Source organism: Ictalurus punctatus, chromosome 1 (assembly GCF_001660625.3).
Source record: "Ictalurus punctatus breed USDA103 chromosome 1, Coco_2.0, whole genome shotgun sequence".
In the NCBI taxonomy this organism is placed as follows: Eukaryota; Metazoa; Chordata; class Actinopteri; order Siluriformes; family Ictaluridae; genus Ictalurus; species Ictalurus punctatus.
The window spans coordinates 35,527,216-35,540,554 of NC_030416.2; the positions used below are offsets into that span (position 1 = coordinate 35,527,216).

The 13,339-nt window shown below is 44.3% G+C and overlaps 1 protein-coding gene across 1 annotated transcript in view; it reads left to right on the forward strand.

Moving 5' to 3' along the window:
- Window positions 1-265: 265 nt before the first annotated feature.
- dpp6a (dipeptidyl-peptidase 6a) overlaps window positions 266-13,339 on the forward strand; it is a 106,661-nt gene continuing 93,587 nt past the window's right edge. The window contains exons 1-2 of the mRNA XM_053684253.1: window positions 266-532; window positions 676-754. Of these exons, the coding sequence (XP_053540228.1) occupies window positions 695-754 (60 nt within the window). The 5' untranslated portion in view covers window positions 266-532; window positions 676-694. The remainder of the gene's footprint in view (window positions 533-675; window positions 755-13,339) is intronic.

Genomic DNA, 13,339 nt, shown 5'->3' on the forward strand with positions numbered 1-13,339 from the left:
AGAGACTTGTTTTAAAGCTTGGCGAAGGAACAGAGGATAAAACACATTTAACAAAACATTTAACTGCAGAGAACATTCTTAGACATGTGCTTTTTGGCCAGTGAAACGTGAGTGTAGGAAATTTCTACCTTCTTACTGCGTTATTTTTGTGTTTTTGAGCCAGACACTTCTTTTTGAGGCGTTTGTGGCCTCTTTGGCTTTCCACAATGCGGGGAGAATTCCCCCAGTGTTTAATCTCCACTTTACTCACTGATTCACAGCTGCTTCAGGATCACACACACACACACACACACACACGTTCCTTCACACTCCTTTCCGTGTGTGTGTGAGTGTGTGTGAAACTAGGAATATAGGAAGATAAAGAAAGGTGCAATGTTCAGTGCAGAATTTCTTATGGATTTAAAGCTTTATTTACATGAACTCACACACAGCTGGATAAAGAACTGCTTTTTCCCCTGTGTTTGTGCTTTTAAACCTGAGCATGAACAGAAGTGTGTTAGAGTTTTAGAGAGAAGAGCGGATTCAGGAGCAGGTGAGGATTTCCTTCTGCTTCTTATCTGACTGGCTTTATAAGGAAAAGCTATAAAGGTTAAGATGCTGATTTACTTCTTACAGTGTATATGACGTGATGTAGGTTCAGTGCTCTGATGTTCTGGTGTGTGTGTGTGGTTGCAGGTCTGAACCAGATGTGAATATGAACCAAACAGCTGGAGTAGCAAACCCATACAGGAGGAGAAGCTCCACAGGAGGGAAGGTGAGTGTATTATGGAGTGTGTATGCACTGTGCACACCGATGGATGCTGATTCGTAATGCTGTGTTCTTGTGGAAGCTGAATGTCTGTGTTACAAAGTGCCTGTGCTCCAAATACTGCATGAACAACCCCTGGACTCACCACACTTAGAGGATGTTCACCTGGCTTTTTTACTTCTGGGCAAATAAACAAATCACAGATATGACGCAAAAGTATTTTTGTTTAATAGCAGAACATTCTGGCTTCATAAAACTGACCTCAAGCGAATCTAACGACTTTATCGGAGGTTATTAAGGAACTGCTGAAGAGATGCGTATTCAGTACAGCATCTCAAGTTGTTGATGAGAAGAGGAACCGTCTCTCCTGCCAGAAAACCGAGCAACTTTTGTTCTCGGAGAGAAACCCGCCGCTTTTGCTTAAATAGTACGCAGTCCAATTTGCTACGTTGAAACTTTGTTCTTGACGTGAGGCTACGTCTGTTGTTTACAGTTTGAGGTTGGGTTTAGTTCTATTGCTGCGCTTTTGCACAATAATCTTTAAATCATGTGGAAATACGTTCACATAAACAGAACAGCGGTCTAGTGCATTACGTCACTGCTGTTTTGCATATCGTGACAGTTTATTATATATTTGGATAACCGGATGGAAAAAAAAAATCTGTTAAATTTGATTGTTACAGAACTGAATGAAGAATAATATATTTAATGCTGTTTTTGTTTTGGTGTTAATTTCAATAGATCATTTTATTGGTTTGTAGTTTTTCAGTTCATTAAATTAATTGAAATGAATTAAAAAGTCTGATATTAAGACAATTTTACAAAAGAAACTTTTACAAAAGAAACTCGGTTTCAGTTTTCGGTCAAGTACATCCTGAATATCCTCGAAGTGTGGAGATTCCATAAATTTTTACCAGGAGTTGTATAACTACTGCTCCACGGTCTGCACCTGTAACTACTGCTCCAAGTACCGTATCTGTAACTACTGCTCCAAGTACCGTATCTGTAACTACTGCTCCAAGTACCGTATCTGTAACTACTGCTCCACGCACCGTATCTGTAACTACTGCTCCAAGTACCGCATCTGTAACTACTGCTCCAAGTACCGTATCTGTAACGACTGCTCCAAGTACCGTATCTGTAACGACTGCTCCACGTACCGTATCTGTAACGACTGCTCCAAGTACCGTATCTGTAACGACTGCTCCACGTACCGTATCTGTAACTACTGCTCCAAGTACCGTATCTGTAACTACTGCTCCAAGTACCGTATCTGTAACTACTGCTCCAAGTACCGTATCTGTAACTACTGCTCCAAGTACCGTATCTGTAATGACTGCTCCAAGTACCGTATCTGTAACTACTGCTCCAAGTACCGTATCTGTAACTACTGCTCCACGTACCGTATCTGTAACTACTGCTCCACGGTCTGCACCTGTAACTACTGCTCCAAGTACTGTATCTGTAACTACTGCTCCAAGTACCGTATCTGTAATGACTGCTCCAAGTACCGTATCTGTAACTACTGCTCCAAGTACCGTATCTGTAACTACTGCTCCAAGTACCGTATCTGTAACTACTGCTCCAAGTACCGTATCTGTAATGACTGCTCCAAGTACCGTATCTGTAACTACTGCTCCAAGTACCGTATCTGTAACTACTGCTCCACGTACCGTATCTGTAACTACTGCTCCACGGTCTGCACCTGTAACTACTGCTCCAAGTACCGTATCTGTAACTACTGCTCCAAGTACCGTATCTGTAATGACTGCTCCAAGTACCGTATCTGTAACTACTGCTCCAAGTACCGTATCTGTAACTACCGCTCCACATACCGTATCTGTAACTACCGCTCCACGTACCGCATCTGTAACTACTGCTCCAAGTACCGTATCTGTAACTACCGCTCCACGTACCGTATCTGTAACGACTGCTCCACGTACCGTATCTGTAACTACTGCTCCAAGTACCGTATCTGTAACTACCGCTCCACGTACCGTATCTGTAACTACTGCTCCACGTAGCGTATCTGTAACTACTGCTCCACGTACCGTATCTGTAACTACTGCTCCAAGTACCGTATCTGTAACTACCGCTCCACGTACCGTATCTGTAACTACTGCTCCACGTACCGTATCTGTAACTACTGCTCCACGTACCGTATCTGTAACTACTGCTCCAAGTACCGTATCTGTAACTACCGCTCCACGTACCGTATCTGTAACTACCGCTCCACGTACCGTATCTGTAACTACCGCTCCACGTACCGTATCTGTAACTACCGCTCCAAGTACCGTATCTGTAACTACTGCTCCAAGTACCGTATCTGTAACTACTGCTCCAAGTACCGCATCTGTAACTACTGCTCCAAGTACCGTATCTGTAACTACTGCTCCACGTACCGTATCTGTAACTACTGCTCCACGTACCGTATCTGTAACTACCGCTCCACGTACCGTATCTGTAACTACTGCTCCACGTACCGTATCTGTAACTACCGCTCCACGTACTGTATCTGTAAGTACTGCTCCACGTACCGTATCTGTAACTACTGCTCCGAGTACCGTATCTGTAACTACTGCTCCGAGTACCGTATCTGTAACTACTGCTCCACGTACGTATCTGTAACTACTGCTCCAAGTACCGTATCTGTAACTACCGCTCCACGTACCGTATCTGTAACTACTGCTCCACGTACCGTATCTGTAACTACCGCTCCACGTACCGCATCTGTAACTACTGCTCCACGTACCGTATCTGTAACTACCGCTCCACGTACCGTATCTGTAACTACTGCTCCACGTACCGTATCTGTAACTACCGCTCCACGTACTGTATCTGTAAGTACTGCTCCACGTACCGTATCTGTAACTACCGCTCCACGTACCGTATCTGTAACTACCGCTCCACGTACCGTATCTGTAACTACTGCTCCAAGTACCGTATCTGTAACTACTGCTCCAAGTACCGTATCTGTAACTACTGCTCCAAGTACCGTATCTGTAACTACTGCTCCAAGTACCGCATCTGTAACTACTGCTCCAAGTACCGTATCTGTAACTACTGCTCCACGTAGCGTATCTGTAACGACTGCTCCAAGTACCGTATCTGTAACGACTGCTCCAAGTACCGTATCTGTAACTACTGCTCCACGTACCGTATCTGTAACTACTGCTCCACGTACCGTATCTGTAACTACTGCTCCACGTACCGTATCTGTAACTACTGCTCCAAGTACCGTATCTGTAACTACTGCTCCAAGTACCGTATCTGTAACGACTGCTCCACGTACCGTATCTGTAACTACTGCTCCAAGTACCGTATCTGTAACTACTGCTCCACGTACCGTATCTGTAACTACTGCTCCAAGTACCGTATCTGTAACTACTGCTCCAAGTACCGTATCTGTAACTACTGCTCCACGTACCGTATCTGTAACTACCGCTCCACGTACCGTATCTGTAACTACCGCTCCAAGTACCGTATCTGTAACTACCGCTCCACGTACCGTATCTGTAACTACCGCTCCAAGTACCGTATCTGTAACTACCGCTCCAAGTACCGTATCTGTAACTACCGCTCCACGTACCGTATCTGTAACTACCGCTCCACGTACCGTATCTGTAACTACCGCTCCACGTACCGTATCTGTAACTACCGCTCCACGTACCGTATCTGTAACGACCGCTCCAAGTACCGTATCTGTAACGACCGCTCCAAGTACCGTATCTGTAACTACTGCTCCACGTACCGTATCTGTAACTACCGCTCCACGTACTGTATCTGTAACTACCGCTCCACGTACCGTATCTGTAACGACTGCTCTAAGTACCGTATCTGTAACGACTGCTCCACGTACTGTATCTGTAACTACTGCTCCACGTAGCGTATCTGTAACTACTGCTCCAAGTACCGCATCTGTAACTACTGCTCCACGTACCGTATCTGTAACTACTGCTCCACGTACCGTATCTGTAACTACTGCTCCACGTACCGTATCTGTAACTACCGCTCCACGTACCGTATCTGTAACTACCGCTCCACGTACCGTATCTGTAACTACTGCTCCAAGTACCGCATCTGTAACTACTGCTCCACGTACCGTATCTGTAACTACTGCTCCAAGTACCGCATCTGTAACTACTGCTCCACGTACCGTATCTGTAACTACTGCTCCAAGTACCGCATCTGTAACTACTGCTCCACGTACGTATCTGTAACTACTGCTCCAAGTACCGTATCTGTAACTACTGCTCCACGTACCGTATCTGTAACGACTGCTCCACGTACCGTATCTGTAACTACTGCTCCAAGTACCGTATCTGTAACTACTGCTCCAAGTACCGTATCTGTAACTACTGCTCCACGTACCGTATCTGTAACTACTGCTCCACGTACCGTATCTGTAACTACCGCTCCAAGTACCGTATCTGTAACTACTGCTCCAAGTACCGTATCTGTAACTACCGCTCCACGTACCGTATCTGTAACTACCGCTCCACGTACCGTATCTGTAACTACCGCTCCACGTACCGTATCTGTAACTACCGCTCCACGTACCGTATCTGTAACGACTGCTCCAAGTACCGTATCTGTAACGACTGCTCCAAGTACCGTATCTGTAACTACTGCTCCACGTACCGTATCTGTAACTACTGCTCCACGTAGCGTATCTGTAACTACTGCTCCAAGTACCGCATCTGTAACTACTGCTCCACGTACCGTATCTGTAACTACTGCTCCAAGTACCGCATCTGTAACTACTGCTCCACGTACCGTATCTGTAACTACTGCTCCAAGTACCGCATCTGTAACTACTGCTCCACGTACGTATCTGTAACTACTGCTCCAAGTACCGTATCTGTAACTACTGCTCCACGTACCGTATCTGTAACTACTGCTCCAAGTACCGTATCTGTAACTACTGCTCCAAGTACCGTATCTGTAACTACTGCTCCACGTACCGTATCTGTAACTACTGCTCCACGTACCGTATCTGTAACTACTGCTCCACGTACTGTATCTGTAACTACTGCTCCAAGTACCGTATCTGTAACTACTGCTCCACGTACCGTATCTGTAACTACTGCTCCAAGTACCGTATCTGTAACTACCGCTCCACGTACCGTATCTGTAACTACTGCTCCAAGTACCGTATCTGTAACTACTGCTCCACGTACCGTATCTGTAACTACCGCTCCAAGTACCGTATCTGTAACTACTGCTCCACGTACCGTATCTGTAACTACTGCTCCAAGTACCGTATCTGTAACTACTGCTCCAAGTACCGTATCTGTAACTACCGCTCCACGTACTGTATCTGTAACGACTGCTCCACGTACTGTATCTGTAACTACTGCTCCACGTACCGTATCTGTAACTACTGCTCCAAGTACCGTATCTGTAACTACTGCTCCACGTACCGTATCTGTAACTACTGCTCTAAGTACCGTATCTGTAACTACTGCTCCAAGTACCGTATCTGTAACTACTGCTCTAAGTACCGTATCTGTAACTACTGCTCCACGTACCGTATCTGTAACTACTGCTCCAAGTACCGTATCTGTAACTACTGCTCTAAGTACCGTATCTGTAACTACTGCTCTAAGTACCGTATCTGTAACTACCGCTCCACGTACTGTATCTGTAACTACTGCTCCACGTACCGTATCTGTAACGACTGCTCCAAGTACCGTATCTGTAACGACTGCTCCAAGTACCGTATCTGTAACTACTGCTCCAAGTACCGTATCTGTAACTACTGCTCCACGTACCGTATCTGTAACTACTGCTCCACGTACCGTATCTGTAACTACTGCTCCAAGTACCGTATCTGTAACTACCGCTCCACGTACCGTATCTGTAACTACCGCTCCACGTAGCGTATCTGTAACGACTGCTCCAAGTACCGTATCTGTAACTACTGCTCCACGTACCGTATCTGTAGCTACTGCTCCAAGTACCGTATCTGTAACTACTGCTCCAAGTACCGTATCTGTAACTACTGCTCCAAGTACCGTATCTGTAACTACTGCTCCAAGTACCGTATCTGTAACTGCTGCTCCACGTACAGTATCTGTAACTACTGCTCCAAGTACCGTATCTGTAACTACTGCTCCAAGTACCGTATCTGTAACTGCTGCTCCACGTACAGTATCTGTAACTACTGCTCCAAGTACCGTATCTGTAACTACTGCTCCACGTACCGTATCTGTAACTACTGCTCCACGTACCGTGAGGTTTGTAGATAATTTGTGGAGACTGTCGAGGTTGTTGTAAAGTCACACGACAGAACTGCCTCATCATGTTGTCTTCTGTTATTATGACGTGCGGTCTCTGGAGAGTAAATTGGTAATGCTATATGGTTAGCCCTGTTAGCCGCACTCCCTCACCATCCCACCCCTCCTCTGGGCTCAAATGTCAAACTACACTCATGTAAAGACCTGTGTTCGGTTGTTGGAATCCAGTCTCTGATATCCTAGTCTCTACACTGTTCCATATATTTATGTAGAAGATGCACTTCATGTTCCTGTCTATATTTGCTGTGTGTGTGTGTGTAAGCTGTGTGTGTGTGTGTGTGTGAGCTGTGTGTGTGAGAGAGCTGTGTGTGTGTGAGAGAGCTGTGTGCGAGGTGTGTGTGTGTGTGCGCGAGGTGTGTGCGCGAGGTGTGTGTGAGCTGTGTGTGCAAGCTGTGTGTGTGTGAGCTGTGTGTGTGAGAGAGCTCTGTGTGTGTGAGAGAGCTGTGTGCGAGGTGTGTGTGTGTGTGCGTGAGGTGTGTGTGAGCTGTGCGTGTGAGAGCTCTGTGTGTGTGGTGTAGTTTTGTATTTGGACTTAAACCAGAAGTGGGCGTGGCCTAAACCAGAAGTGCTTTCTGAATGTCTGTATTTCTGTACTGATTTAATCTCCTTCCTGGTTCGAGCACCTAATTATGAAAAACCCACTACAAACTCGGGGGTCCGTCAGATTTAAACAGATTTTATTTTAGAAGCTGACGCACTCGGACCACTAGAGGTCTCTGTTGATATGTTCATGCGGATGTTTAACTTCTGCACACACCGAGTCTCCTGTGAACACGCTCCGTCCTGTTCGTCTTTCCTCTTCTACTCCTGTATACTGTGATGATCCGCATTCCTTTCAAGCTGCTCCTACTGTTGACCCGAAGCTCGTTTCTTTCATGCTAGCCGTAGGAGTTCTACGAATATTCATTTTTACTGCTTGTCCAATAATCCATAAAAGTATCATTCGATTACTCAACTTTTCCTTTAGCGAAAGCAATAACTGATTCAGAATGCTGCTGTTTGTAGACTGTTCATTTTAGTGCAGCTCGTGTCCGTCATCAGAGTCCTCCTCATGCCGTAATGAGCGGATGTGATGTCTGCAGCAGGATTTGGGAGATTTTGCAGCCATGTTGAACTCCAGCTTTAGTAGCATCTGAAAGTGAGTCCGTATCTGCGTCTTTGAACCGGCATACAGTGGCTGATCCGACTCTAATCTGACTAAACGGGATCGGATAGTGATACGCGACCCGCGGCTCAGGACGTGCACGGGCACACTCACGCTTCATACAGAAGTGACAGTGGTCCATTAAAGCAGAGGTTCTCAACCTTTTGTAACTAAAGCCCCCCCCCAATCCTCCCCTATCATGTGGCACCCCCCCCCAATCCTCCCCTATCATGTGGCACCCCCCCCAATCCTCCCCTATCATGTAGCACCCCCCCCCCCAATCCTCCCCTATCATGTGGCACCCCCCCCCCCAATCCTCCCCTATCATGTAGCACCCCCCCCAATCCTCCCCTATCATGTGGCACCCCCCCCCCCCCAACCCCGACGTCATCTGCTTTCCTTACTGTCTATCTTGCTGTTTATTTCCACCACAGCAACGATTACTAAATCTATTACTCGACTAGTCTGTGTATTATGTGCACTAGACTCTCCGTATGTGCGGATTATGCTCCGAGCGTCATATCTGTCGTGTGTTTAAAAACGTTCTTCCTTCTGACGGTCGTCACGCTTCCGGTCCACGTCCGATCACGCTCTGATAGAGGCAGGATTTGTGTCGGATGGACGGTTTTGATGGGTCAGGTGTATTTTTTTGAGCTGAGATCTGAAAACTAAGCATAACCAGAATCTGGTTCTGAGACTCAACGGAGCAGAGATGCTGGAGTAGTGTAGAACTTTCCTGACAAGGCTGTGAACATTTACCGAAAGTCTGTGCACATCATCTCTCACATGCAGACTCCCAGGAGCTTCGGTGTTTTTTAAAACGAGGAGAGTATTTGTGCTCTAATGATGGTGTGGTGCGTCATTTCACGCTCCTTCGGCAAGTGTACGACGTCCCTGACAGCAGATTGCATCATGATTACCGCGGATTTCATTGAGTGTGTAAAAACAGGAAGACGAACATTAATGCCTGGAGCTTTTGTTTCTCTTCGGTGACAGTAATGCGCTGTGGAGATGCAGAGCGTGAGCGGTGTGTGTGTGTGTGTGTGTGTGCGTGTGTGTGTGTTGGGGAGGCTGGGTATGTTTTAATGGGACAAGATAGGAATGTCTGACGGTTTAAACTGACGTTTCACAGATCCTCATTTTTTCTGTCCGGGTTTTCGGTTACAGGAATTGAGGCGTAGCGCAGCATTAATTAGCTGCATTGATATTTACGTCAGTGGAAGCTCCTCACGAGGACAAGACAAGACAGATGTCGGTGTGTGTATATAGTAGGATAATCATGCGTTTATATATAAAAGGCCTCAAGCGTCGATCTCCACTCAGTACATATTCATTAGTACAGTTCAGGTCATAAGTTTACATACGTCTTGCAGAATCTGCACAATGTTAATAATTAAAAATAGATAAATAACACGAATCCTGTTCACAAGTTTGCACCCCCCCCACCCCGGTTCTTAATGTATCGTGTCGCCTTCTTGATCATCAGTGAATGTTTGCACCTTTTGTAATAGTCGTGTACGAGTCCCTCGGTCGTCCTCAGAGTGAAAAGATGGATCTGAACGTCATACGGTCGCCGAAAAGAACTAAAGTATGCAGAAGATGCCGGAAAAACAAATAATGTGCAGGATTTTTCTGAAGAACAGTGGGCGGTGTAACTGCTCAGGACAAACAAGGAGCTCGGGACAAAACATAAACACAGTCGCTGATCATCCAGGTAACGACACACCGTATTAATAATCGAGCGTGTGTAAACTTTTGAACTGGTCTGTTTGTGCAAGTTCAGTTATTACGGACTAATACGTAAACATCTGTTATGTGAGATCGTTTATTCAGGGCGGGACTAAATAAAAAAACACACGGTGCAATTGTTTATGATCCCCTCTTATTTATTTTGAATTGTTAACCTTTTGCAGATTCTTGCAAGCCGTATGTGAACTTATGACCTCAACCGTATATAGCTCACTATTACAATAAGAAGCATAGATATCTCTGTGGAATGTACCGTATACGAATCCATTAATTACAGAACCTGCGTTAGCCAACAGGAAAGAAGTGTACACACTGAAGTGTGCCAGCTATCGATCACGTCCTCCATCATTATTATTCCTCCAGTCCACTGTAATCGACATTTATCAATCGATTCCCCACACTTGAGTGCATGTAGATGATAATTGATCTTTGAACTGTGTGTGTGTGTGTGTGTGTGTCTGGACGTATGCCCTACCGTCTACCTAATTAATACGTTTTAAATGTCTCCTATTCATTATCTAGATCTTTAACCACATGCGATCAGCTCATTTGGAGTGTAAGATGGATATACGGAGTCACCTGTAATCAATCTATCACCATGTACACACACACACTTTCACAAACTGATTCACACCTAGGGGCACTTTAGTAAGGCCTCTCCACCTTCCATGCTTGTGGGAGGAAGGAGGAAACCGGAGAACCCAGAGGAAACCCACAAGGACACAGCTAGAAACGGGCTGGTGTGATGAAGCTGTGAAGAGTTACTATTACCACCCCGGAGGTGATTATTTTCCAATAACTGCAGGTCCTGAAATGTTTTATCCCTTTAGCTTCTACGACACAGCCTGCCATGAAAGCACGACACGAAATACTGTTTATCTGTTTATAGCTACAGTTAATGTTACGAGACATCTGCAAGACAAGTTCTCACTCGTTATCACTTACGTTATAGCAATCGTTCCCAAAGCATGAACTACCCCGTACCGAAGACTTTCCTGCATCGGGATATGTACCGTTACTGTTACTGTTACAAAGCGCTGACACTGGGGCTCCTTCCACGAATGTTACATCAGTGAAAAATCTCATCAACTACACACATTTTTTGTTTTCTGTTTACAAGTCCCCACGAATGAGCTGTTACTATAGAAACGATAACGTATTAGAACGAGCGCATTGATTGATATAAACCTGTGATTCGCAGCTGCGCTACTGCTACCGTCAGAGCCGCCATTCTAGAAAATGAATCAACACCTTCTGGCCAATCAGAATCCGGAATTTCTATGAGTCGATAATAAACTCTTACCATTGGAATATGTGGTAAATAGGAGTGTTCTGTAGGGTGGAGATGGACATAATCGTTTGCTATAACTCAGTGCTTTACTGTGCAATAACTACAGGAACTACACTATTTAGCATGTCGGACTTTTTACTTGTTTCCAGCACCTTGAAAGAGGTGCACGGGTGTGTGTAAGCGCAGCGTCTGTCACCTTTCACTAAGCAGCGTTACACAGAGCTTTTCGACGGCTTCGTATCTGTCCTAGAAACAGCGTCGTAAATATGCTCTGAGGTGTTTTTTTTCTGCTGTAAAGCCACGCTGTAATAACTGAAGCGATATTCAGAGACGGTGGCGAGGCAGTGCTGGGTGTTTAAGGATGGGAGCCTTATACAGTAAAAACCTGACACGTGATTAAAACCGCTTGTTTTTCATAATAACAACTGCTAAATTTTTGTATCATGGTGGCCATGTCAGGCTTCAGGGTTTGTTATTTTCTCCCATTTGCCGTTGTTTTCACTCGTTGTTATTTTCTCCACATTTCCACCATTTTCCTTCTTGCACAGCACTTTAACCACTTCATTTCTCTGCCGTCTTTTTTGACACGAAATATTACAAAACACAACAGCGAGTAGTTTTTAAAAAAAAAAAATTTATTAAACCCTGCAGTATCAAATTATTTTAGTAGTTTTATTCTACAGATGAAACCTTATTACATCTAGCCTTATTGAGTGAAAATGCTCATAGCGCTGATTTCAATCCTACCGTGAATATTTCTCTTAAAATTAATTCAGTTAAAATGAAAATTGAATGCACATCTAGCACATGCAGGCAGCATTTTTAAAAGACCGGGTAAAGAAAATTCAATCAAATTTGATTCGCAAAGCATTACAGTGTGAATAGTGTGTGTGTGTGTGTGTGTGTGTGTGTGTGTGTGTGTGTGTGTGTGCGGGGGGTTGTTTGGTGGGTTTCCATGATGCTCTTTCCACCTCTAGGTCTGTTATCAGCTAAATCAAAACTGATTTGTTATGCTGTCGAGTGTAATGTGAGGCAGACACACAGCTATACGAACCTTCACACGACCTCGCTGCTCGTATCTGTTCTGCGTCTGCTGTGTGTTTGCGACTGTGTTTCCATTTCTCTCTCTCTTTCTCTCCCTCTCTCGCTCTCTCTCTCTCTCTCTCTCGCTCCAGCTCTCTCCTGCATCAGCTCCTGCAGACTGAAAAACAGAAAAGAAAAGAACAAATGCTGGACTTCATGCACTCATTTTTCACTTTGCACAGAAAGCAAGAGCAGGAGAAAATAATGAATCTGGGCTGGAAATAATGAGGCCTGCTGTTAGAGCCGAGCAATCAGATTAATATTTGCATGTGCTAGAGCGCAACACAGTAGACTGTCTTCTTAAAAAGATGATAATCAAAAGTTCATAACCTTTTGCTCAAAATGCCGATCAGGACAAACCCTGGACAATCCTGGAACCCGTGGAGAATAGAGCAGGTTCTGTAGGTTTTGTTTGGTCAAGCACAAGTGGACTGCATGTGTAATGGTTTAATCATACACCTCAGCACAGTGTACACCCACTGCTGTGTTCATTATCTAGAATAATTATATTTCATATTTCTGAAGATATCACGGTCAGCAGGTCAGCTATTCAAGTGATTTGTGAAAAACTCCACACTGAAGCAGATTAAATATGATATTATATTATATTGGTATTCCGCAGCTATCAATGTCTCATCTTGAAATAAAACACAGCTTGCCATGTTACAGAGAAACCGTACTATACTATAATATACTCTATCATACTATGCTATACTATACTATACACTATACTACACACTATATTATACTATACACTATACTATACTATACTCTATCATACTATACTATACTATACACTATATTACACTCTATCATACTATACTATACTATACACTATACTATACTATACACTATATTACACTCTATCATACTATACTATACTATACACTATACTACATTATACTGTACTATACACTATATTATACTATACACTATACTACACTATACTCTATCATACTATACTATACTATACACTATATTATAATATACCATACTATACACTATATTACACTCTATCATACTAT